General features: G+C 45.4%; 1 protein-coding gene across 1 annotated transcript in view; it reads left to right on the top strand.

Annotated features, from left to right (window-relative positions):
* GOLGA1 (golgin A1) overlaps positions 1–23,186 on the top strand; it is a 68,583-nt gene that overhangs the window by 31,315 nt on the left and 14,082 nt on the right. The window contains 6 exon segments of the mRNA XM_014591459.1: positions 7,191–7,316; positions 10,611–10,706; positions 12,447–12,542; positions 13,444–13,593; positions 14,674–14,708; positions 14,710–14,767. Coding sequence (XP_014446945.1) covers positions 7,191–7,316; positions 10,611–10,706; positions 12,447–12,542; positions 13,444–13,593; positions 14,674–14,708; positions 14,710–14,767 — 561 coding nt within the window.

Genomic DNA, 23,186 nt, shown 5'->3' with positions numbered 1-23,186 from the left:
CCACCTAGCTGGCCCTGTTTGATGTTTTAACTTGCTAGAGGGCATATGCACTTGCCAGATAAAGATTGGGTTGGGGGCAGTGAGAAAGCAGCATGCATGGGAGATAGATGGTCCTACCACATCACTTTTACTGTTTTTCCCTCCTTGGAATTTTGGGCAAACATATACACATGCCCATTATGTTGCTCAAGCCACCAGTTCCAGGAAATGAACTGCTCAGTTGGAAATGTGGGGTCCAGCTACCTTAGCCATCATGCCACTGGCTGGCCCAGCTAGTATTTTTATACATTGTTTTTTTTTTTTTTTTTTTTTTTCACCTTTATATGAGTTCTTATTAAGGGCAATAGAACTTAATAGGTTCTTTTGAGTTCATTTTATAGCAGTCATACCATCTGTGAATGACAGTTTTGCTTCTTTCTTTCCAATTCTTAACACCTTTCTTTTTTGCTTTATTCTGTGAGCTAGAATGTTGGGTATACCATGGAACATAATTTGTAAAAGTGGACACCTTATTCTTGATCTCCAATTTTTACTAAGAAATATTTTTTATAGCTTTTTATCAGTTTAAGGAAGTTCTTTTCTCTTTTTTTCTAAGTCTGTTTTTTGAGGTCTAATTTACATACTATAAAGGTGACTTATCTGTTATACAATATGGAGAGTTTTTTAAAATATATATTTTTAAATTTTTATTTATAATCATTTTTCCATTTGCTATAGGACACATATGCTCACCAGAGTGAGAGAGGGAGGGAAATTGGGAAAAGCAAGCCATCAGGTCTGGGATATGAACCGTGGTCCACCGTGTGGGAGTCCAGTGCCTCAATCACGCCACCTGCTGGCCCCGAGGTTTTTTTTTTTTTTTTTTTTTTTTTTTTTTTTAAGAGATTTTTGCTATATGACTCATGCACTCGCCAGAGAGACAGAGACAGAAAGTGAGAAATCACCTCCCAGGAAGGATGACTACACTACAATCCCTTCTCCATTCTTCTCTCAGGATTTTGGGCACACACACATGCGCCCTGCATGAGTTTTACATCGCCAGGTCCAGGACTCAAACTGCTGTCAACTATGGAAGTCCAGTGACATAACCATTATACCATCTGCTGGTTCAGTATGGAGAGTTTTAAGAACTGCACCATGGGACCAGCAGTTAGCATAATGGCTATGTCACTGGACTTCCATGTAGTCAGCCGTGGTTTGTGTCCCGGACCCAGTGGCTTGAACTCATGCCGGGCATGTGTGTGTGTGCCCAAGATCCCAAGAGGAGAATGGAGGAGAAGGGATTGTGGCATGGCCATCCCCTCTGGGGGGTGATTTCTCACTTTCTATCTCTCTGTCTCTCTCTGTCTTTCTGGTGAGCTCACGTGCCCAGTAAGAAAAAAACCTCAAAAAAAAGAAAAAAAAAAAAAAAAAGAACTGTGCACCATGGAACCAGAAGCAAAATCAAGATATAGAAAATTCCCTTTACCCTAAAAGCTTCCTCCATTTCCCCTTAGTAAATCCCCACCCTTAGCCCCTGGCAACCCCTGATGTGCTTTTTATCACAGCTAATTAGAATTGTCTTTCCTATGGGGCTGGCAGGTGGCTTGGTGGTTAAGGTGCTAGACTCCCACATGGCCAACTGTGGTTCGAGTCCCAGACCTGGCAGCTTTCTCTGTCTCTGTCTCTCTGGTCAAACTGAAAAAGAAGGATAAGAAATAAAATTAAATAAAAATCTCAAAAAAAAAAAAAAAAAAAAAAGAATTGTCTTTCCTAGAGTTTTAAGTGAATGGAATCATACTGTAGTAATTCTCTTTTGTATCTGGTTTCTTTCTTAGTGGTGTGGATTTGAGATTGACTTACTGATCTCCTTTCTTTGTATTGCTGAGTTGTAACTCATTTAGATATAGTTTGTTTCTGTGTTTAGTAGTTTTCGTGAATTTCTCAGTTTCCAGTTTTTAGCTACTATGAATTAAATTGCTGTGAACATTTGTAAACAAATATTTATGTGGCATTTGTTTTTAATTATTTTAGATAAATAATTAGGGATAAATTGCTGGATTATAGGTAAATATATGTTGAACTTTATAGGAAAGTGCCAAAACTGTTTTTCAAAGCAGTGATACCATTGTGCTTTCCTACCAGCAGTGACAATTCAGGTTGCTTTATTTGCCATCTTTTTTTTTTACCCCACGCTTGCCAGAGGACATGTGCATTTGACAAAGAAAGACAGAGAGGCAACCTTGCCCCCAATTGGGGCAAGGTCACACTGCAGTCCTTCCTACTCCATCCTGTCAGGATTTTTGGCATCCACATATATGCACCCAGTGTATTTATTTATTTATATTTTGGAGAGGTTTTTCGGTATAGGGCGCATGCGCTCACCAGACAGACAGAGACATAGAGACAGAAAGTGAGAAATCACCCCCCGGGGGGGTGGCCACGCCACAATCTCTTCTCCTCCATTCTCCTCTCAGGATCTTGGGCACACATGCACACGTGCCTGGCGTGAGTTTTAAGCCACCAGGTCCGGGACGCGAACCATGGTCGACTACATGGTAGTCCAGCGACGTAGCCATTACGCTAACTGCTGGTTCCCCACCCAGTGTATTTTTCAAGCCTTTGAGTCCAGGACCCAAAATGCACAGTTGCCCATATGGGATCTGGCTCCCTTAAGCACTTGGCCATGAGGCCAGCCCTTATCCTCAGTCTTTTTGATTTATGTATTTAAGTGAATGACAGTCATGTGTCTCATTATGATTTTAGTTTGCATTAGCACATATCTTTTCTTGTGCTCTTTGGCCATTTCTATGTTTTTTTTTGGTGACATGTCCATTCTTTTACTCACAATTTTATTCAAAATCTGATTATTGCGATTTAAGAGTTCTTTGCACATTGTGAATATATGTCCTTGTTAGATATTAGTATTGTGAATATATGTCCTCTGTTAGGTATTAGTATTGTGAATATATGTCCTTTGTTAGATATTAGTACTCCTGTTATTTTTGCATGAATAGGACTTGCCTTTTCATTTTCTTTACAGTGTCTTTTTGAAAACAAAACATTTTAGGAAATTCTGATAAGAAGAATGCAAGTTCATGAGAGCACATGGGAGAGAGAGGGAGAGAACAAAGAGGGATTCTTAGAGAGAAACAGATATTTTTGACAGGGTCTCATGTGTGTCATAATCCTCCTATCCTGGGCTCCCACTCAGCTAGGACCACAGGCACATCGAGGTTGGGCCAGGAAGCAAACTCGGGCTCCCTGTATGACCTCAGCCATTGTGCGGCTGTGCCCTCCTGCTTACGCCGCCACGGCTGCAATTCTGTTTTTGAATTTTGCATTCTGTGTTCTGTTTTAAAAGTCTTTGTTGGGGCCAGAGGGTAGCATGGTGGTTAAGGAGCTGGATTCCCACATGACTGACCATGCTTCAAGTTCTAGACCTGGCAGCTTGCTTTCTTGCTGTCTCTCTTCCTCTGTCTCTGTCTTTATCTCTCTGGTAAGCATATGTACCCTATAGCAAATTTGAAAATAATAACAACAAAAAAAAAAGAACTATTTTTTAAGAAGAAGTTTTTGTCTACCCAAAGGTCTCAAATTTTTTTTTCTGTAATATCTTGTATTCTATAATATCTTGTAGAACATGATTTTGAAAATATGGTTTCTAAGGGACCAACAGCTGGTATAATGGTTATATTGCTGGACTTCTATATAGTCGACCATAGTTCAAGTCCCAGACCTGGCAGCTTAAAACTCATGCTGGGGGGCGTGTGTGCCCAAAATCCCAAGAGGAGAATGAAGGGGAAAGGATTGCAGCATGGCCATCCCCCTGGGGGTTACTTTCTTACTTTCTGTCTGTCTGTCTGTGTCTGGTGAGCTCATGTGCCCTATAGCGAAAAGTCTCTCAAAAAAAAAAAAAAGAAAGAAAGAAAGAAAAGAAAAAGAAAACATGGTTCCTGAGATCCTTCTAGAGATCTGTAAGATCAGAGGTACTTTCCTGGTAATACGTGGACTTGTTTTCCCTTTTTAACTTACATCATCTCGTAAGTGGAGTGTTTTGGAGGCTCCCTGACTTATGATATTGCAGTAGACTGAATACAGAAGCACATGTGAGAACACAGCTAAGAACTGCGTTCATTAAGCCAGACATTAGCGAGACTGGCAAAAAGAGAAAACAGGATTGCGATTTTCTCTAAATATTTTCTGCATTGGAAAATATTGTCATTAAAAAATATATATGGTATTCATGTTTATATCATTGGTTTATTATTATTTATGCCAAAAGGGCTTGTGCACAGGCGAAACAGAGAGGAAGAGAGAGAGAGCACTAACAGGGCCTCACGTAACGCTCTCTCCTTCAGCTCTCCAGCTTGTCAAGGTCCCGGTCATGTGGACATTCAGCATGTTTTTCAAGTTGGTGGGGCTGGGTCTTGAGGTGTGGTTGGCCATGCTTGATGCAGCTCTCTCTGCAGGGTGCTTAACAGCTGTGCCCTGGGGCAGGCCTGAGTTTATTACTTTATTTTTTAAGAGATTTTTGCCATAGGATGTGTCTTTGCCAGTGAGAGAGACAGAGATGGTGAGAGAGAAAGTGAGAAATCACCCCCCAGGGAAGATGGCCACAATGTAGTCCCTTCTCTGTTCTCCTCCTGGGATCTTGGGCATGCACACACACACCTGTTGGGTGTGACTTTCAAGCCACCACCATATGGGAATCCAGTGAAGTAACCACTGCTCTGCCTGCTAGCCCCAGTGTATTATTTTAAATTTACTATTTTCTAATATTCTAAGTTCTAGTGTTTTTTTTTGGAGAGATTTTTGCTATAGGGTGTGTGCGCGTGCCAGAAAGACAGAGACAGAGAGGTAGAAAGCAAGAAATCGCTCCCCCAGGGGATGGCCACGCTGCAATCCCTTCTCCTCCATTCTCCTCTCGGGATCTTGGGCACGCACGCACACGTGCCCGGCGTGAGTTCAAGCCACTGGGTCCGGGACACGAACCATGATTGGCTACGTGGAAGTCCAGCGACATAGCCATTATGCTAACTGCTGGTCCCAGTTCTAGTTTTTAATATAGTACGTAGCAGTGGATAAACTCATATAACAAAAATCTTTGACTTCTTCCGTGAATTTTTAAAATATGAAGGGGGGCCAGCAGTTAGCTTGGTAGTTAGGTGCTAGACTCCCACATGGCTGACCATAGTTTGAGTCCCAGATCAGGCTGCTTACTTTCTCTCTCTCTCTCTGTCTCCGGTCAGATTGAAGAATAGTAATAATAAATAAAATTAAATGAATAATTCTTAAAAATATATTAAACTTAAAAAGAGGGGGACCAGCATTTGGCATAATGGCTACATCATTGGACTCACACATAGTCAACTGCAGTTTAAGTCTCAGAGGCGGCAGTGTAAAACTCATGCCAGATATGTGTGTGTGTGTGTGAGTATGCCCCAGATCCCTAGAGGAGAATGGAGGAGAAGGGATTGCAGCTTGGCCATCCCCCTGGGGGTGATTTCTCATTTTCTGTCCCTCTCTCTCTTTGTCTCTCTGGCAGTCGCACACATCCTATAACTAAAATCTCTCTCTAAAATAAAGAAACGCTAAACTGAAACCATAGAGTTTAACAACCCCTGATCTAGAAGGTTTGGTTACCTTTTATTTATTTATTTATTTCCTTATTTATTTATTTATTTAATTTCCATAAAACACATTCCATGTGTTATTATTATTTTTTTAATTTGATCAGACAGAGACAGAAAGAGAAAAAGGGAAAGCGAGAAAGCAAGCTGTCAGGCCCAGGACTCAAACCACGGTAGGCCAAGTGGGAATCCAGTGCCTTTAACCACCATACTGCCTGCCAGGCCCTCAGTCTCTGTTTTTTATGGGGTGCATGTGCGCGCGTGCCCGAGATCCTGAGAGGAGAGTGGAGGAGAAGGGATTGTGGTGTGGCCATCCCCCCTGGGGGGTGGTTTCTCGCTTTCTGTCTCTCTGTCTCTCTCTGTCTTTCTGGCGAGTGCATGCGCCCTATAGCAAAAAAAACTCAAAAAAAAAGAAAAAAAAAAAGGCAAGCCACTAGGTCCAGGACTTGAACCACAGTTGGCTATGTGAGAATCTAGTGTCCCTAGCCATCACGCCATTTGCTAGATTTTATGTTTAGGTCTAAAGTCTTTATTAAATAATTTATTTTTCTTTTTAGGTTTTTGCCTTGGGCACGTGCACTTGCCAAAGAGAGACAGAGAAAGACAAAGAGAAAGTGAGAAATCACCCCCACCCCCAAGGGGATGGCTACCCCACAGTTCCCTCCCAGCTCTCCTCTCAGGATTTTGGGCACAATGTACACATGCCTGGAATAATCCTCAAGCCCCCATGTCCAGGGCCCAAACTGTGGTAGGCCTTGTGGGAATCCAGTGCCTCAACCACCACGCCATCTGCTGGTCCTTTTATTGAGTAATTTTTAAGCATGGTATGTGATATAAGGGTATCTCATATGGATGTCTAATTATTCCAGCATCATTTGTTGAAGAGATTATCCTTTCCCCATTCAGTTACCTTAGTTCTTTTTTTGCTAATCAGTTGACCACAGATGTGTCAAACTATTTTTTCATTTTCTGTTTTGTTCCTTTGATCTATATGTCCATACTGTGGATAGTTATAATTTTGAGTTTCACAAATATTTGCTAGATCTTTCCATAAAACAAGCCATTTGGACTTCATATTTTCTTTTTAATTTCTGAGAGAGAGCGCAGCACCCTAACAGGTTCTGCATGCTATGATCCCACCCCAGCCTGAGCCAGCCCGGGTCACAGGTACTGCCCATGTGCCCAGTGTGCCCAGGGAGACTCTGGGTGCAAGCCCAGGACTTGCCCTCATGGCGTCCACATTGTGAACATTGCTTTACAGCACCATCAGTGCAGCTAAATGACTAGATTTCTCCCCCCGCCCCCCTTTTTTTTTCTATTTTTTTTTCTCTTTGCTTGTTCCCAATCACTTACACTGGAGAGAGTGTTTGCCTCTTGCTACATACACTAGAGCTGAGTGGAACCCTGAGTATTACTACACTTTGTTCTTGCATTGTCTGTGTCTCATTTTCAAGGACGATGTTCTTCCAGAATGCAGTTAAGAACAGAGTTCCATGGAAATGTGTTGGGCCAAGAGGGGGGAGGAAGGGAGGGAATGTGGGCTTAGTGTATGTGATCTCTGTGTCCACCTACCTGCAGGTCACTGCTGAAACGCAAGAGAAAGAAAAACTCATCACACACTTGCAAGAGAAGGTCACATCCTTGGAGAAGAGACTGGAACAAAACTTATCAGGAGAAGAACATGTGCAAGAACTCCTAAAGGAGGTGACTTTCACTGTGTTTGTGCTGGACTGTGCAGAAGGCAGCATTTTCTCTGGGGCTTTCATAAACCCTAGAGTTTCAGAAATGAAAGGTCAGCGAAGAGCTTGGGAAGAAGAACACTGCCTCCAGCTTCAGGTTGTCCTGCCTACATCAGGAGCCTGATGTCCCCTGCATATGACATGCTTTTCTCAGAAATGGGAGAGCTTTGGGCACATATGAATAGATAGCATCGTGATCACTGATAAACTACACCTAAGGAGTTTGGCCACTTGGGCCGTCTTATCTTTCCTCACTGCCTGCTTCCCCACCCTTTTGCTCTCCATTCGCCCTGTGGTGTGATCAAGTCACCTGGGGTAATGTTCTCTCCTCAGCTGAGGGTGTCCGTGAGCTGCCTCTTGTCAGCCCTCTCAAGTGTAGTGTGAGTGCGTTCTCATCAGGTGAAGGTGCAGTTGTGAGCTTCCCTGCAGTGGGGGTAGTGAACTTCCTCATCAGGCCTGGGAGCACCATCTGCTCTCATGCTGCTCTTCCTTCTTTCTGCACCCTGTGATCAGCCTCACCTGTCGTGGGACAAAGCCAAAGTCTTTGGACTCATCCTAGATAAGACCCTCAGTTTCTGTCTTCAGTTTCAACTAAGCATCTCCATTTCCACTGCCCCTTTGTACATCATGGCTTCCAGCAACTCTAACCTCGTCCGTATTAAGTGTCCAGGCTGGCCAACCCAGTAGCAGTCTCTCTTCATCCACTCTCTGCCAGTCTTCCATGCTCCCTGTCACACCGATCTTCCCAAACAGCATATCTGATCATATCACTCCCTAACCGTCTTCTACAATTACCTTAAACAGTATACAGTGAGAACGATGTGGGTTCTAGGGTGTAAATTGATTTCTAGAATCAGACTATGTATTTTTCTTCCTTTTACTACCTTGTGGCTTAGAGTAAGTAACTTAATCTCTTGTATTTAATCTGTTCACCCTTTCCTATAAAATTAATTTGATGGGACCAGCAGTTAGCATAATGGCTATGTCACTGGACTCCCATGTTGTTGACCGCAGTTCGCATCCCGGACCCGGTGGCTTAAAACTCACTCCGGGTGCATGTGCGTGTGTGCCCAAGATCCTGAGAGGAGAATGGAGGAGAAGGGATTGCAGCGTGGCCATCCCCCCTCAGGGGGTGATTTCTTGCTTTCTGTCTCTCTGTCTGTCTGTCTCTCTCTCTCTCTCTCTCTCTCTCTCTCTGGCGAGCGCACGAGCCCTATAGCAAAAATCTCTCCAAAATATATATATATTAATTTGATTATATTACTAAGCACAGAATCATTATTAGGATTAAATGAGTTAAACCCATGAAGTACTTAGAATGAAGATCAGAAAATAGGGTCTTGATGTACGTGGGCCATTAGTATCGTAATTGTTGAGATTGTGTCCTTATCATTGTTGTGAAGTTTAGTGTGCCAGCAGTTACTTGGGGAGTTTGTTTAAAGTATATGTATATTTCTGGCTCTAACCCCCAGAGACTGATTTCAGCAGGCCTAGAGGAAGGTCTCAAGTATAATACCATACCTGTCTAAGACTAGGATTCAAAAGACCCTGCTTTGAAAAATGTTTCATGCAGAATAAAGTTTAGACTCCTTTTTACAGCATTAAAAAGCCTCTCATGAGGCCGGCAGGTGGCATGGTAGGTAAGGGCACTGGACTCCCATATGGCTGACCACAGTTGGAGTCTTGGACCTGGCCACTTGCTTTCTCACTTTCTCTCTCTCTCTGTCTCTCTCTCTCTCACTCTCTCTCTCGCTCTCTCGTGAGCACACAGGTCCTACAGCAAAGTGAAAAATAATAATAATGGGACTAGCAGATGGCATAATGGTTACACTGTTCGACTCCCACGTAGTAAACAATGGTTTGAGTCCCAGACCCAGTGGCTTGCTTTCTCACTTTCTCTCTCTCTCTGTCTCTCTCTCTCTCACTCTCCCTCCCTCCCCCCCCCCCCCTCTCTCTCTCTCTCTCTCTCTCTCTCTCTCGTGAGCAAACAGGTCCTACAGCAAAGTGAAAAATAATAATAATGGGACCAGCAGATGGCATAATGGTTACACTGTTCGACTCCCACGTAGTAAACAATGGTTTGAGTCCCAGACCCAGTGGCTTAAATCTCATGCTGGGGGCATGTGTGTGCATGCCCAAAATCCCAAGAGGAAAGCCCAGCAGGTAGCATGGTGGTTGAGGGCACTGAACTCCCACATGGTTAACTATGGTTCAAGTTCTGGACCTGGCGGCTTGCTTTCTCACTTTCCCTCTCTCTCATTCACTCTGTCACTCTGTGGTCAAAATAAAATAAATAAAGTTAAATAAAAAATAATTTTTTTTTGGAGAGGTTTTTGCTATAGGGCGCTTGTGCTCGCCAGAAAGCAGAGAGAGAGAAATCACTCCCCAGGGGGGATGGTCATGCTGCAATCCCTTCTCCTCCATTCTCCTCTTGGGATCTTGGGCATGCACGCAAACGTGCCCAATGTGAGTTTAAGCCACCGGGTCCAAGACTCAAACTGCCGTCGACTACGTGGAAGTCCAGCGACATAGCCATTATGCTAACTGCTGGTCCCAAATAAAATAATTCTTAAAAAAAAAAATCCAAAAGGAGAACGGAGGAGAAGTGATTTTGGTGTGGCCACTCCCCCGCAAGGGGTGATTTCTCACTGTCTGTCTCAGTCTCTCCAGTGAGTACACGCACCCGATAGCAAAAACCTCTCTAAATATATAAATAATGATAAATAAAATTAAATATATAAAATAAATAATAAAATTAATAAACAAGTAAAAAGTCTCTCTTGATCTAGCCTTTTTGCCTAACTTTACAGTCTCATCCTTGACCTAAAGCTGTGATGGCTCTGGCTTCTGAGGAGTCAAGTTCCCTGAATGAGCAGCTGTTCACATCCCCCTTGTCTCCTGCTGGGCTGTTCCCCCAGTTACAAAGCCTTCCACTTACCCTGTGGCAGTGAGGGTATCCCATTCTATGGTCCCTCTTTGCAGGCACTAATTGCACTCTGTTATATAGTTTTTTCATTGGTCTTTTGCCCCAAGATCAAAAGACTGTATCAAATTTGTGTGTACTTTGTGATACATGGATATGTGAGTTATCTCTCAGTTTAGCTGGATTTTTAAGTGTACTTGTGTCTCTTCTGCCCACCACAAATCACAGTATGTTGTAGATGGCAGGAAACATTTAATTATTTATTTTTTTTTTTTATGAAACATTTATTTAATGAAGAAATAACCTTCTTCCTTTACTGTTTTTTTCCACTCACAGAAAACAGCTGCTGAGCAGAGTTTGGAGGATACCAGGCAGCAGCTCTTGGCGGCCAGAAGCAGCCAAGCCAAGGCCATGGACACCCTGGAGACCCGGGTAGTGACCTTTCTCCCAGTGCTTCCTGTGTTGGGTAGACCCTGGCTGCATACCACATGTGGCTGAGAATCCCCTTGGTCAAGGTTGCTCCATTGAAGGGACTGTTTTTTGTCTTTCTTATCCCAGGATGAGTTAGTCATTTCCTTCACTCTTGCCACATTACCATCACTGTTCTACACACAGTTACTTTGCTAGTTCGTTTTATTCCCATTGACCTCCCTCTGTAGGAAACCTTATCATTCAAATGTGGTTACTGTATTGATTAGATCCTTTCATGTTTGAATTATTGTCGAATGGGTAGGACCTGCTGGAGGAACTGAGTTACCCGAGAGATGTGCGTGTTTTCCTAGTGGTGTAAGTGATACAGCTGTGGGTGTGCCTCCCCGTCTCCTCCACCTGGCCCATCTCTACCTCCACGTTACTGTGCTTACCAGCTCTACTTGGAGCTTGCCCACTAGATGGCAGGCATCCAGACTGCCTTCCTGCCATCCCACACTCCGCTGTATACTGCAGCAAAGGTTGTGCTCCTGTTCCTGGCGATGATTAGAAAACCCATATCACCTCGGCTGGTCTTGAAGTGCACTGGCCAAGTACTGTGCATTGGGAGCCAGATCCCTCATGGTCAACATCTGCTTTTTCTTTTTTGAAGGGGTTTTTGCTATAGGGCGCATGTGCTCGCCAGACAGAGACAGAAAGCGAGAAATCACCCCCCAGGGGGGATGGCCACGTCACAGTCCCTTCTCCTCCATTCTCCTCTCGGGATCTTGGGCACGCATGCACACGCGCCTGGCGTGAGTTTTAAGCCACCGGGTCAGGGACGCGAACCACGGTTGACTACATGGGAGTCCAGCGACATAGCCATTATGCTAACTCCTAGTCCCCAACCATGAGTTCAAATCCTTGAAAGACATAACAGGTATGAATGCACGCATGTCTAAAATCCAGACAAGATGGAGAAATAGAGAAAAAGGAATTGCAGCATGACCACACCTCATTGGAGATGCTCTCTCTCTTTCTCTCTCTCTCTCTGGCAAGCACACATGCCTTTTGACAATTAAGAAAAAAATGTACATAACCTAATGTGACTAAAGATTGTTTCCAGAAGATCTGCTCCTTCTGGCTCGCCTCTGTTGTGTGTGAAAGATCATATATCTGCATCTCTGCCTTCCACAAAATTCCTTTTCCTAGCCTTTTGATTTGTTGCCAGATATGCATGTAAAGTAGTATTTCATTTTTTTAAACTTCACTTCATTTTATTTATTCATTCATTTATTTTAATTTGACCAGAGAGAGACAGACTAATACACACACACAGAGAGAGAGAGAAAGAGAGAGAGAGAGGGATGGTGAGAAAGCAAGCCACCAGGTCCAGGACTCGAACCGTGTGGCTGGCCATGTGGGAGTGTCCAGCGCCTTAACCACCATGCCACCTGCTGGTCCCATATTTCACTGTGTAAATTTGCATTGCAATGGTTAAATTAATTTGGCCATCTCTTCATATGCCTATTAAGTCTTGGAAGTTTACACTTAGGAATTGTCTGCTCCTGTCCTCTGCCTGTTTTTCTTTATGGGCTCCAGTCTTTTCTCATTTGGTCTCATGTATGTTTTTTTTTTTTTTTTCTCATTTTACATTTTCTGTAATGTACCTGTTTCATTATTTAAGTTGGTTTGATGTTTAAAACCATTTATCAGTACTTGTCAACTTCTCTGAGCAGCAAGAATGCTTCTGTGTCCCTCTAGGTGAAAGAACTAGAGCAGATGGTGCAGGCCTCTGAGGAGCAACTCCAGCACAGCAGGGATGTCGTGGCTGCCCAGGAAGCACAGATTCTAGAGCTTGTAAGTGGCTAGGAGCTGCTTGAGGTTCGTCCTTTTGGGTTTGCAGATGCCCCAAACTCACTCCCAACTCCTAGAGTGGCCCTGACCTTGGACACAGCTGTTGTGCTGTTACGCTGCGAGCAGGTGGACAGCAGCAGGGGGTGGGAGGCAGGACCTGCTGGAGGAACTGAGTTACCCGAGAGATGGGCTGACCAGCTGATTTGCATTGCTGTCGTGCCCAGCCCAACTTTGGGACTCTTGGAGATGGTAGCTCCACCAGGAGCCAAACCTCTGCTTGCTGCCAGGAGTGTGGAGAGCATATTGAGACTGTGGGAGGAGATGACAAAGGCGTGGCCAGTCCTCATGGCCCAGTTGGTGCTAGGGAGATAAAAGCCGCGGCTCTGACTCCTGTGTGCCGTGTCCCAGGCACTCTGCTAAATGCTTTGCCCATGTTTTCATTGAGTCCTGGCAGTAGCCCTAAGCTGCACTGTCCTTCTCATTCTGCAGAGGAGCAAGCTCACAAGGGCTGCACATAGGCTGGCCCATAGTCCCACAGCCAGGCAAGGGCGAAAGGTCAAAAGCCCTGTCCTTCACCACCATGTTATACTGCCACCCTCAGAGGGAAAAGCCATAGAGGAAACACTACGCAGGGAGGAGGAAGCCTGTGCTGAGGGCCAGCTAGAGCCCAGAGCCACCCACAAGCCCTGAGAGCAGTAATGGCATCAAGCCTGGGCCAGACTACCTCCCAGCAGTCCAGGCCAGCCAGTGCAGTGGCAGAGCCTGCAGGTAGGGAGTTCAGTCACCCCCAGCAGTAGACACCCAGGAGGGAGAGTTGTTGCTGTTGGGCCACAGAAGGCCAGAATGAGGTCCCCCTCTGAAAGCCCTTGTCACTGTGGCCAACTCCCCTCTGGTATCCCTGCAGGCTACTGCAAACCAGGAAAGCAGCCATGCACAGCAGCAGGTCCTGGCTCTGGAGCAACAGTGCGCCCAGCGCACCCATGCCCTGCAGGCCCAAATCCAGGCCCTGGAGAGTGCGCGGGCGGCTGAGCAGACTGCGGCAGAACAGGGGCTGGTGAGTGACTGCGGGGTGAGGCCGAGCTCAGGGCCTCGGCAGTAGCCCTAAGCTGCACAGTTTGGGTTGCACATACTAGGTGTGCTAAGTGGGAAGGACAGCCCCGACTCTGGAGGAGGGAGCCATCTCACAGAGCAGGCCTGGTCTTTCTAGCGAGACAACCACTTGTGAGACTATATGTGAAAAGGCTGCCTTTTATAAAAATCCAAAACAGTTGGATTTCTTTTTCCTTGGGCCTCATAGGGGCTCTCTGGGCCTTTCTGACCTTTCCCCAGAGCTGCTTCCTATTGTCCTTCTAAGTTTTATATTGCTCCTCTCTCTCCCTATCCCACAGTCTAGAGAATTGTGCACCTCATTCCTTCTTTTTTTTTTTTTGGAGAGGTTTTTGCTATAGGGCGCGTGCGCTCGCCAGACAGACAGAGAGACATAGAAACAGAAAGCGAGAAATCACCCCCCAGGGGGGATGGTCACGCCGCAATCCCTTCTCCTCCATTCTCCTCTCGGGATCTTGGGCATGCTCGCACATGCGCCTGGCGTGAGTTTTAAGCCACCGGGTCCGGGACGTGAACCGCAGTCAACTACATGGGAGTCCAGCGACATAGCCATTACGCTAACTGCTGGTTCCCACCTCATTCCTTCTTGAGAGGAGTTCTTAATTGATTCTTTCTCACTCTCCTCCCATTCTCATCTCTTAGCCCTGTAGTGACAAAAACAAAAAAACCCAGAAAGGCATTTTCAAAGGTATCATGTTAAAGAGAGAAAAGTGGGGACCAGTGGTTAGCATAATGACTGTCGCTGAACTCCCATATAGTTGACCGCGGTTTGAGTCCCAGACCCAGTGGCTTAAACTCAATGCCAGGCTTGTGTGCGTGCTGCCAAAGATCGGGAGAGGAGATGGGAGGAGAAGGGTCTGGGGGGTGATTTCTTGCTTTCTGTCTCTCTGTCTCTCTCTGGAGAGCACACACGCCCTGTAGCAAAAACCTCTCGAAAAAAAAAAAAAAGAGAGAGAGAAAAATGTACCCAGGATGACGATGGTAGTTAAGACCTTTTCTTTTTACATATATTTTTCTCAATTTGCAGAGAGAACTGGAACAAGAAAACGCATTTCTTAAAGAATAGGAATGAATGTGAGCGTTCTTTACAACATCACCAGTTTGAGCTAAAGAAACTAAAGGTATTTATCTCATCAAATCTGAATGGCACCACAGTACTCTTGTCTCTTACAGGTGTGCTGGGAGTGGCCAAGGAGGGGTCCCAGACTGACAGTGGAGCAAGAGTGGAGCTCGTGTTTGTCCGGGAGTTCTATTAGGTAGAGCAGGAGTAGAACTCACATTTGTCCAGGAGTTCCATTAGGCAGCTGCTAGAAGTAGTCACTTCATTCCTCTTGAGTTAGGACGGCAGAGAAAATTGTGCTTACTGGGCAAGTAATGTCACTGTGTTTCCAAGTGTGAGTACTTTGAATTCCACACTTAGAGGTGGTCTGGGTCTGGTTTTTCACTTCTCCAGGGAAGCCCAGCCTTTCCTTGGGGTATTTCAACAACTATCTGCAAGCAAGGCTGTGGAAGGGCCTCTCTGGCTAATGATTCCAGTGGGGCCGATTCTAGTGGGGCCGGTACAGCAAAGCCACAGACAGGCATGAGGCCCTTGGTTGGTATCAGGACCCAGGTAGAGAGATGAAGAGACTATCTGCTGGTTTGTTACCTTTTCCTTCTACAAACCTGGCCCTTTAATCAGCTGTTGTCTCCTTCGTTAGCTGAATACAGCCGGATGAAGAGGCCTAGGCTCCCCTGTCCCTTTTCACCTTGGCTGGTGGGTTATTGCTGCACTTGCCCAGCTCATGACAAAGATCTTATGGAGCCTTTACCCGAGATCCTCTCTGAGAAAATCCGCAACTGAGTGCCTGCACCTAGTGAGCTTTCACCAATAGCATGGAGAAGCTACTTAGGCATGAGAACAATAGTGCTGTACCCGGGGGAAGCCTGTACTTTGGAGTCAGTATCTTTTCATGCACTCTATCAACAAATATTTGAGTACTGTAAGTGCCAGGCACCATCGTAGGTGCTAGGACGTGGCAAAGGACAAAATGGACCAATTGCTACCCCATGGAGCTGGTAACTAGAAACAGCAAACAAGTATTCAGTCGTGGTAAGTGCTATACGGAACATAAAGGAGGGCAAAGGGCGGCAACCAGGGAGGAAGTTAGGAAAGGCTTTGGTGGTATTTGAGCAAAAGATCTAAGGCCAGCAGTGCGGCTATTTGGGGAAGGAATATTCCAGGCAGAAGAGATTAGCAATTGTAAAGTCGCTGAGGCAGAGAGAAGCTTGTTCTGCTCAGAGAACAGCATGAGGGCCTGTGTGGCTGCAGCTTCTTGACTAGCAGAGCGCTGAGGCTGAAGAGTGAGGAGCAGACAGGTTAAAAGTGTCATGGGAAAAAAAAAAGTGTCATGGGAGCCGTCACCAACCTTATACAGAGAACTAATGTAAGAGGTATTTCTCTGGCTCTTCATAGAAGAGTATTGTGTAAGGAAGGCACAGATAGAAGCAGTCAGATTTTTTTTTTTTTGCCGTTGGGTGCATGTGCTTACGGGAGAGAGGGAGAAATCACCCCCCGGGGGGATGGCCACGCCGCAATCCCTTCTCCTCCATTCTCCTCTCGGGATCTTGGGCACGCACACACACGTACCCGGTGTGAGTTTTAAGCCACCAGGTCCAGGATGCCAACCGCATTCGACTACGTGGGAGTCCAGCGACATAGCCATTACGCTAACTGCTGGTTCCAACCCAGCATTATTTTTCAAGCCACTCGAACTGCAGTAGGCCATGCGGGAGTCCAACGACATGACCATTGCACCACCTGCCGGTCAGGCGATCCTTTAGGCTTTTTAGTAATCCAGGCCAGGGCTAACGTGGCAGTAGTGGGTTTGGAAAGGAGTATCCAATTTAGGAGCTATTTAAGAGATGGAGCTTTTAACATTTGGTACTGGTTAAATGAAGGGATCAAGAGAAAAAGGAGCTAGAGAAGACTCCTCAGTTTGCTTTGCGTAGCTCAGGTTTTCTCAGCCTTAGCACTGTTGACAGTCGAGGCTGGATACTTCTTCATGGGGAAAGCTGTGCTATAAATGCGCACTGTGGGCTGTTAGGAGCATCTGCCCACTCAAGGTCTGTAGCTGCACCTACTTGGGAGAACCCAAAATGTCTCTGGACATTGCCAGCTATCTCTTGGGAGGCAAAATCACCCCTGGCAGAGAACCACTTGGATACCTGAATGAAATAGTGGTACCATTCACCAAGATGGAGGTCTGAAGAATTATGTCAGGAGTGGATTCTGAGGCCCAGCTGCAATGATACACACTGCCAAGACACTGTATTCGGCAGGCTTGGACCAAATGGGAAACTAATTCAACCTGAAGGCTGGATGCACCTGTAATTTCAGCAGTTGCCACCAGGTGGTGTGGAGATTAAGGCAGCTAGATCCCACATGGCCAACTGCACAGTTTGAGTCCTGGACCTGGCTGCTTGAAAAACATACCAGGCATGTATGCGTGCATCCCCAAAATGCCAAGAGGAGAATAGAGGAGAAAGGATTGCGGCATGGCCATCCCCACTGTAGGGTACTTTCTTACTTTCTCTCTTTCTCTCTCTGTCTCTCTATCTCTTGGGCAAGTACACATACACTACAGCAAATTTTTTTAAAAGTCAGAAGAGAGGGGACCAGCAGGTGGCTTGGTGGTTAAGGCACTGAATACTCCCACATGGCCAACCATGGTTTGAGTCCCAGACCTGGTGGCTTACTTTCTTGCTTTTTTTTTTTTTAACTTTCTCTCTTGTCAAATGAATGAATAAATTAATTCTTTAAAAATATCAGAAAATAAGCAAGAAATCAAACTCAAAGAAGGAAAAAATAATATAAGAGCACAAATTAAATAGAAAATAAAGTAAATGAGATCCTGTCATAATAAAGAGGATAAGGGACCAGCAGTTGGTATAATTGTTATGTCACTGAACTCCCATGTAGTTGACTGCGGTTTGAGTCCCAGACCTGGTGGCTTAAACTCACGCCAGGCACATGTGCATGCATGCCCAAGATCCCGAGAGGAGAATGGAGGAGAAGGGATTGCGGCGTGGCCATTCCCCCTGGGGGGGGTTGATTTCTCACTTTCTGTCTCTCTCTCTGGTGAGCACACACACGCTATAGCAAAAACTTCTAAAAAAAAAAAAAAAACCCAAAAACCTCTATTGCATTTGCTGTAGAGGATAAAATAAATAGATGAATAAAGAGGATGAGTAGACCCTGAAGTTGATCCCTTGAAGACTAATACAATTTTACAACTCAGCAAGGCTGATCAAGAAAGAAAAGAGGTGGCACAAATGACCAGTCTGGAATGAAAAGGAAAAATTACTACATATCCTGTAGACATAAAAAGATAAGAAATAGAAACAACTTGATGCTACTACATTTTACAAGTTATATGAAATGGCAAAATTCTAGAAAATTGAACTTAGTGAGGCCAGCAGATAGCATGGTGCTTAAGGCACTAGACTCCTATATGGCTGACCATGATTCAAGTCCCAGACCTGGTGTCAGGTCACCAGGCATGTGTGCATGTGTGCCCAAAATCCCAAGAGGAGAATGGAGAGAAGGGATTATGGCACGACCATCCCACTGGGGGGTGATTTTTTCACCTTCCTTCTCTCTGTCTGTCTCTCTGGCAAGCACATGTGCCCTATGGCAAAAACCTAAAAAAAAAAAAAAAAATACTCCCACGTGGCCAACCATAGTTCATGTCCCAGACCTGGCAGCTTGCTTTCTCACTTTCTCTCTTTGTCTCTGGTGAGTGTATATGCCCTGTAGCAAATTGAAAGTAATAATAACGATAAATAAAATAAAAATAATTCCTTAATTGAAGGAAAAACAGAGTTTAGCAAACCCATGTGGTAGGCTGAATAATAACCTCCAGAGATTCCTACATCCTAATCCCTAGAACTTTGTATGAGAAAAAGACCGCTACAGATGTTATTAAATTAAGGATCTGGGGATGGGGAGGTAATTTTACATCATTTGGGTGGGCTATAAATGTAATTACAACTTTGCTTATGAGAGTGAGACAGAGAGAGATTTCACTCAGAAGGCCTAGGGCAATATGAGAATGGCAGCAGAGATGCAAGGTGCTAACCGGTGACTTAATATGGAGGAGTTGGCCACAGGCCAGAGTGCAGTTCTGGAAGCTAGAAGAGGCAATAAAGTGGCCTTTTTACTTTTCAGAGGCTTGGAGAACATTGCTGACACCTTGGCTTAGCCCCATGAGGCTCAATTTGGATTTCTGGCTTCCAGAACTATGAGATAATAAGCTTCTGTTGTTTTAAACTGTTAATTTCATGGTAATTTGTTACAGCAGCTATAGGAAACTAGTACACTACACAAGAAAAAACAGAAAATCTGACCATACTGTGTCAGTCACAGCCCAGTTAGAAGATAGGACCCACCAGTTACTCGACAGGAGCATATATTCTGTTGTAAAGTTTTTAACCAAGTGGAGAAACAGTTAAAAGATATTACAAAGTAAGGCTGTATGCATTTACCTTGGGGCCAGCAAGTTGCATGGTGGTTCAGGCACTAGATTCCCACATGGCCAACCATGGTTCAATTCCTGGACCCTGTAACTTATGTAATCATACCTGGGGACCAGCAGGTGGTGTGGTGGTTAAGGTGTTGGACTCCAACATGACCATAGTTTGAGTCCCAGGCCTGGGGGCTTATTTCCTCATTTTCCCTCTCTCTCTGTCTCTGTCTCTCTTGGTGAGCACACATGCCCTACAGCAAATTTTAAAATAATTCTAAATAATTTTTAAAAATAAAAGAAAAATCACATCTGGCACATGTGCATGCGTGCCCAAAATCCTGCAAGGAGAATGGAGGAGAGGGGATTGCAGTGTGGCCATCTTCCCAGGGGGTGATTTCTCATTTTCCCTCTCGCTGTCTCTGTCTCCTTCCAGCAAGTGCACATGCCCTATCATAAAAACCTAAAAACAAAACAAAACAATGTTAAGTCTGTGATTTCAGAAGGCAGTTTACCATCCTAGGGAGGAAAGGAGCAAGGTGAAGAAGGTGGGATTACCAAATCTCGGAAGTGGGAAGCAGAGCTCCAGATGTGACACTCATACCTCTGAGAGAGGAAGTGTACAGTTGGTGCTGGGGTGTATGTCGGGGCTGATAGAATGCTGGGTTCAGCTGCAAGTGCTAAGAAAACTGCAAAGCAAGTGCAGCTGCTACCTCAGGCAGACATTGCTGTTGTCAGGGCAGAGAAGCCTTGTGAGTTCCCAGTGGAAGCTTGTGGAAGGAGGCACCTGCAGCCTTCCAGGTTTCCTCGAGCTCCCTCTGTTGGCCAGTTTTAGGCCAAGCAGTCTCAGGCCTAGCATCGTGGGGCTGAATATAAAAAGTGAGTATGGGCTATGAGACAACAACTCACAGGTTGCTTAAAAGTGTGGTTAGCTGGGCCAGCAGGTGGCGTGGAGATTAAGGTGCTGGGTCCCACCTGGCCAGCTGAGCAGGTCTCATTTTTTTCTCTCTCACTCTAAGCACAGGCTGAGTAGTTCAAGTCTCAGGCCCAGTGGCTTGAAAATCATGCTGTGTGTGTGCATGCCCATGATTTCAAGAAGAGAAGGGATTGTGGCATGGCCATCCTCCCCGTTGGTGATTGATTTATCTCTCTTTCTCTCTCTCTCTCTCTCTCTCTCTGGCGAGCACATAAACCCTATGTGAAAAACTAGAGAGAAAAAAAGTGTTAGTTTCTGAACCTTTGTGGGTTTTTTCTGGATATTTGCAGTTTAATACCATTTTGATCAGGTCATACTCAGAATAATTTCAGTCCTCTGGTATTTATTCAGGTTTGTTTTATTACCTAACCTATAGCTTTTATTTATTTATTTAGAGATTTTTGCTATAGGGCACATACACTTGCCAGAAAGACAGAGAGAGAAAGTGAAAAATCACCCCCTCAGAGGGGATGACCACACCACAATCTCTTCTCCTCCATTCTGCTCTCAGGATCTTGGGCACACACGCACACGTGCCTGGCATGAGTTTAAGCCACTGTGTCCCGGACTCGAACCACGGTCAACTACATGGGAGTCCAGCAGTGTAACTATTATGCTATCTGTTGGTCCCATAACTTTATTTATCCACTTACTTATTTAATTTGACCATGCCACTTGCTGTGAGAGAGAGAGAGAGAGAGCAAGCTGCCAGGTCCGGGACTTGAACCATGGTCAGTCATGTGGGAGTCCAGCACCCTTAACTACCAGGCAACCTACCAGCCCCTATTACCCAATTAGTTTGTCGTGGCAAATATTTCAGTGCACTTTGGAAAGATATGTATTTGCTGCTGTCAGAGCATTCTGTAATGCTAACTTAGGTCCAGTTGGTCAATAGTACTGTTCAATAATTTGATATGTTTTCTGATCATTTTCATCTGCTTGTTCTCAGTTCCTGAGAAAAGTTTGCTACATCTTCAGCTATGATTGTGGATTTGTCTCTTTCTTCCTCTAGTTCTGTCAATCTTTGCTTCACGTATTTCTAAGTACTACTGTTAGGTATATACAAATTTAGAGTATTTTTTTTTTAAAGAGAGAGATTTTTACTATAGGGTGCATGTGCTCATTGGAGAGACAGAGAGAGAAAGCAAGAAATCACCCGTCAGGGGGATGGTCATGCCACAGTCCCTTCTCTTCCATTCTGCTCTTAAGATTTAGGGCATGCACACACAGGCATCCAGCATGTGTGTGAAGCCACCAGGTCCTAGACTCGAACTGTGACCAACGCATAAATATGGGAGTCCAGCACCTCAGCCACCATGCCACTTGCTGGCTCCTTTGTCCATATTTCTCAAAACGGCTGTTCCCTGAGTTCCTGCTGGGAAGTTACACCCGGGTGCAGAGAGCTGCTGCATTGGGAGGCCTGGGGCTCCTGCGGGACTTTGGATCTGGCATCCCACAGTCACAGTCTTAGTCCCGGGTTGATCTGGTCCTGTGGTGCTATTATGGACTTTAGAGCCATTGTCTCAGGTCTGTGTGCTGACCCAGTCCTACACTAGCTGATTCTTCAAGGAATCTATGTTCCTTTTTTAAAAACTGGAGATGGCAGCATCTGACCTCAAGAGGATTACTCTGAGGGTCTAACATGACTGTGGATGAAAAGTACGTGGTGCAGTTCCCCAGCATGGAGGTGCCTCAGTCTCTCCTTCCCGCCTTTCCTGTTTTCTCACAGCTGACAGGCCTCCTGCCCTCCCTCCCAGACCTCAGCAGTGCTAGGTATTTCTTCTAAACTTCCCCCAGAAAGGCTCCCAGGGAGGTATGGCATTCCCATCACCTTCCCTGCTTGGCACTCTCCTCTCCCAGTCCTCTCCAGCAGACTGAAGCCTCTTGCTCCTTTTCATAGATAACAGAGCTGCCTCTACACCCATGTTTGAGAAAAGCAGGTGGTCAGAGAACCCTGATGAGGGGAGTGTCTGGGGAGCTCAAAGCCCCTGATCAGTCTGTTTTCGTCTGCCAGAGATAGACTCAAGTAGGGTCAGCTGTGACACCTCCAAGGTAGGAGCCGGCATGTCCCTGTCATGGAGTTGACATCTCTGCCGCTACCCCACTGTCCTCACACAAGTGGTCGGGAACTTTCTTAGTAGTTGGATGTTCAGGGGTCTGGAAAGACTGGTCAGACTGGAACTGGACCCTTCAGGACTTCTCTCTTCCTGCCTCAAGCTGCCTCTTGCCTGGCTGCCTCCTTGCTTTTCTCCATCATGTGTCCTGTGTTCTGCGGACGGAGAGGACGAGGACATGCCCATAGCGGCTGTAAGCTTGGAACCTTCCAACTTGGCACCCCAGGGAAAAGAGGTCCCCTCTTGCTAGCTTCACCATGTGAAGGGTTTCTGATATCAACAGAAGTACTGGTTGGCTCATCATGGGTGACAGAGCCACCCTTTGAGAGAATTCATTTGGTCAAGAGGATGAGGTACTGTGGCTGGCCAGGACTGAATCTCCTGCCACAAAACGAGGGTGTCATGTTTGGTAACCCCAAGAACCATGTGGAATTGCCAATTTGGAGTGGGAGATAGGAATGATGAGGCTCCTACTCAGAAAAAGGAGAGGGGATTGGGATGGTCAGAAACTGGCCATCACCGTGTTTTCTCCAGGGCATCTCTCGGGTGGCCTCAGGTATCAAGAAGGCAGGCTGAGGAAGTAAAGGTGCTTGCTGAGCTGCTTAGAAGGAGAGGGCAATTTAAATTTTAAATGGCCCAGCAAGGCCTGGCCTGAGGCTTTGGTTACACTCACAGCTGTGTAAACTAACCTGCAAAGGTTTTCACATTGCCACCCACACCTCTTCCTCATCCCAGCATCTCCTTCTGAATGTAAAGGGGGTACAGCCAGTCAGTCTTGCCAGACAATTGTAACTTCCCTCATCTTGTCCTCTGTTACATAAAGCAGCTTTCTAAACCACCATTTCAATGAGCAAATGTCCAGGAATCCTGAGACTTCATCTGGGCAATTTGTCCTAAGCTCTGATTCTAATAAACCTCTTTTATGTCACTTATTCATCAACCGCTC

Source organism: Tupaia chinensis, unplaced genomic scaffold (genome assembly GCF_000334495.1).
Source record: "Tupaia chinensis unplaced genomic scaffold, TupChi_1.0 Scaffold000575_1, whole genome shotgun sequence".
Lineage (NCBI taxonomy): Eukaryota > Metazoa > Chordata > Mammalia > Scandentia > Tupaiidae > Tupaia > Tupaia belangeri.
Note: the sequence above shows the minus strand (reverse complement) of the source record. Positions and strands in the feature narration are given on the sequence as shown.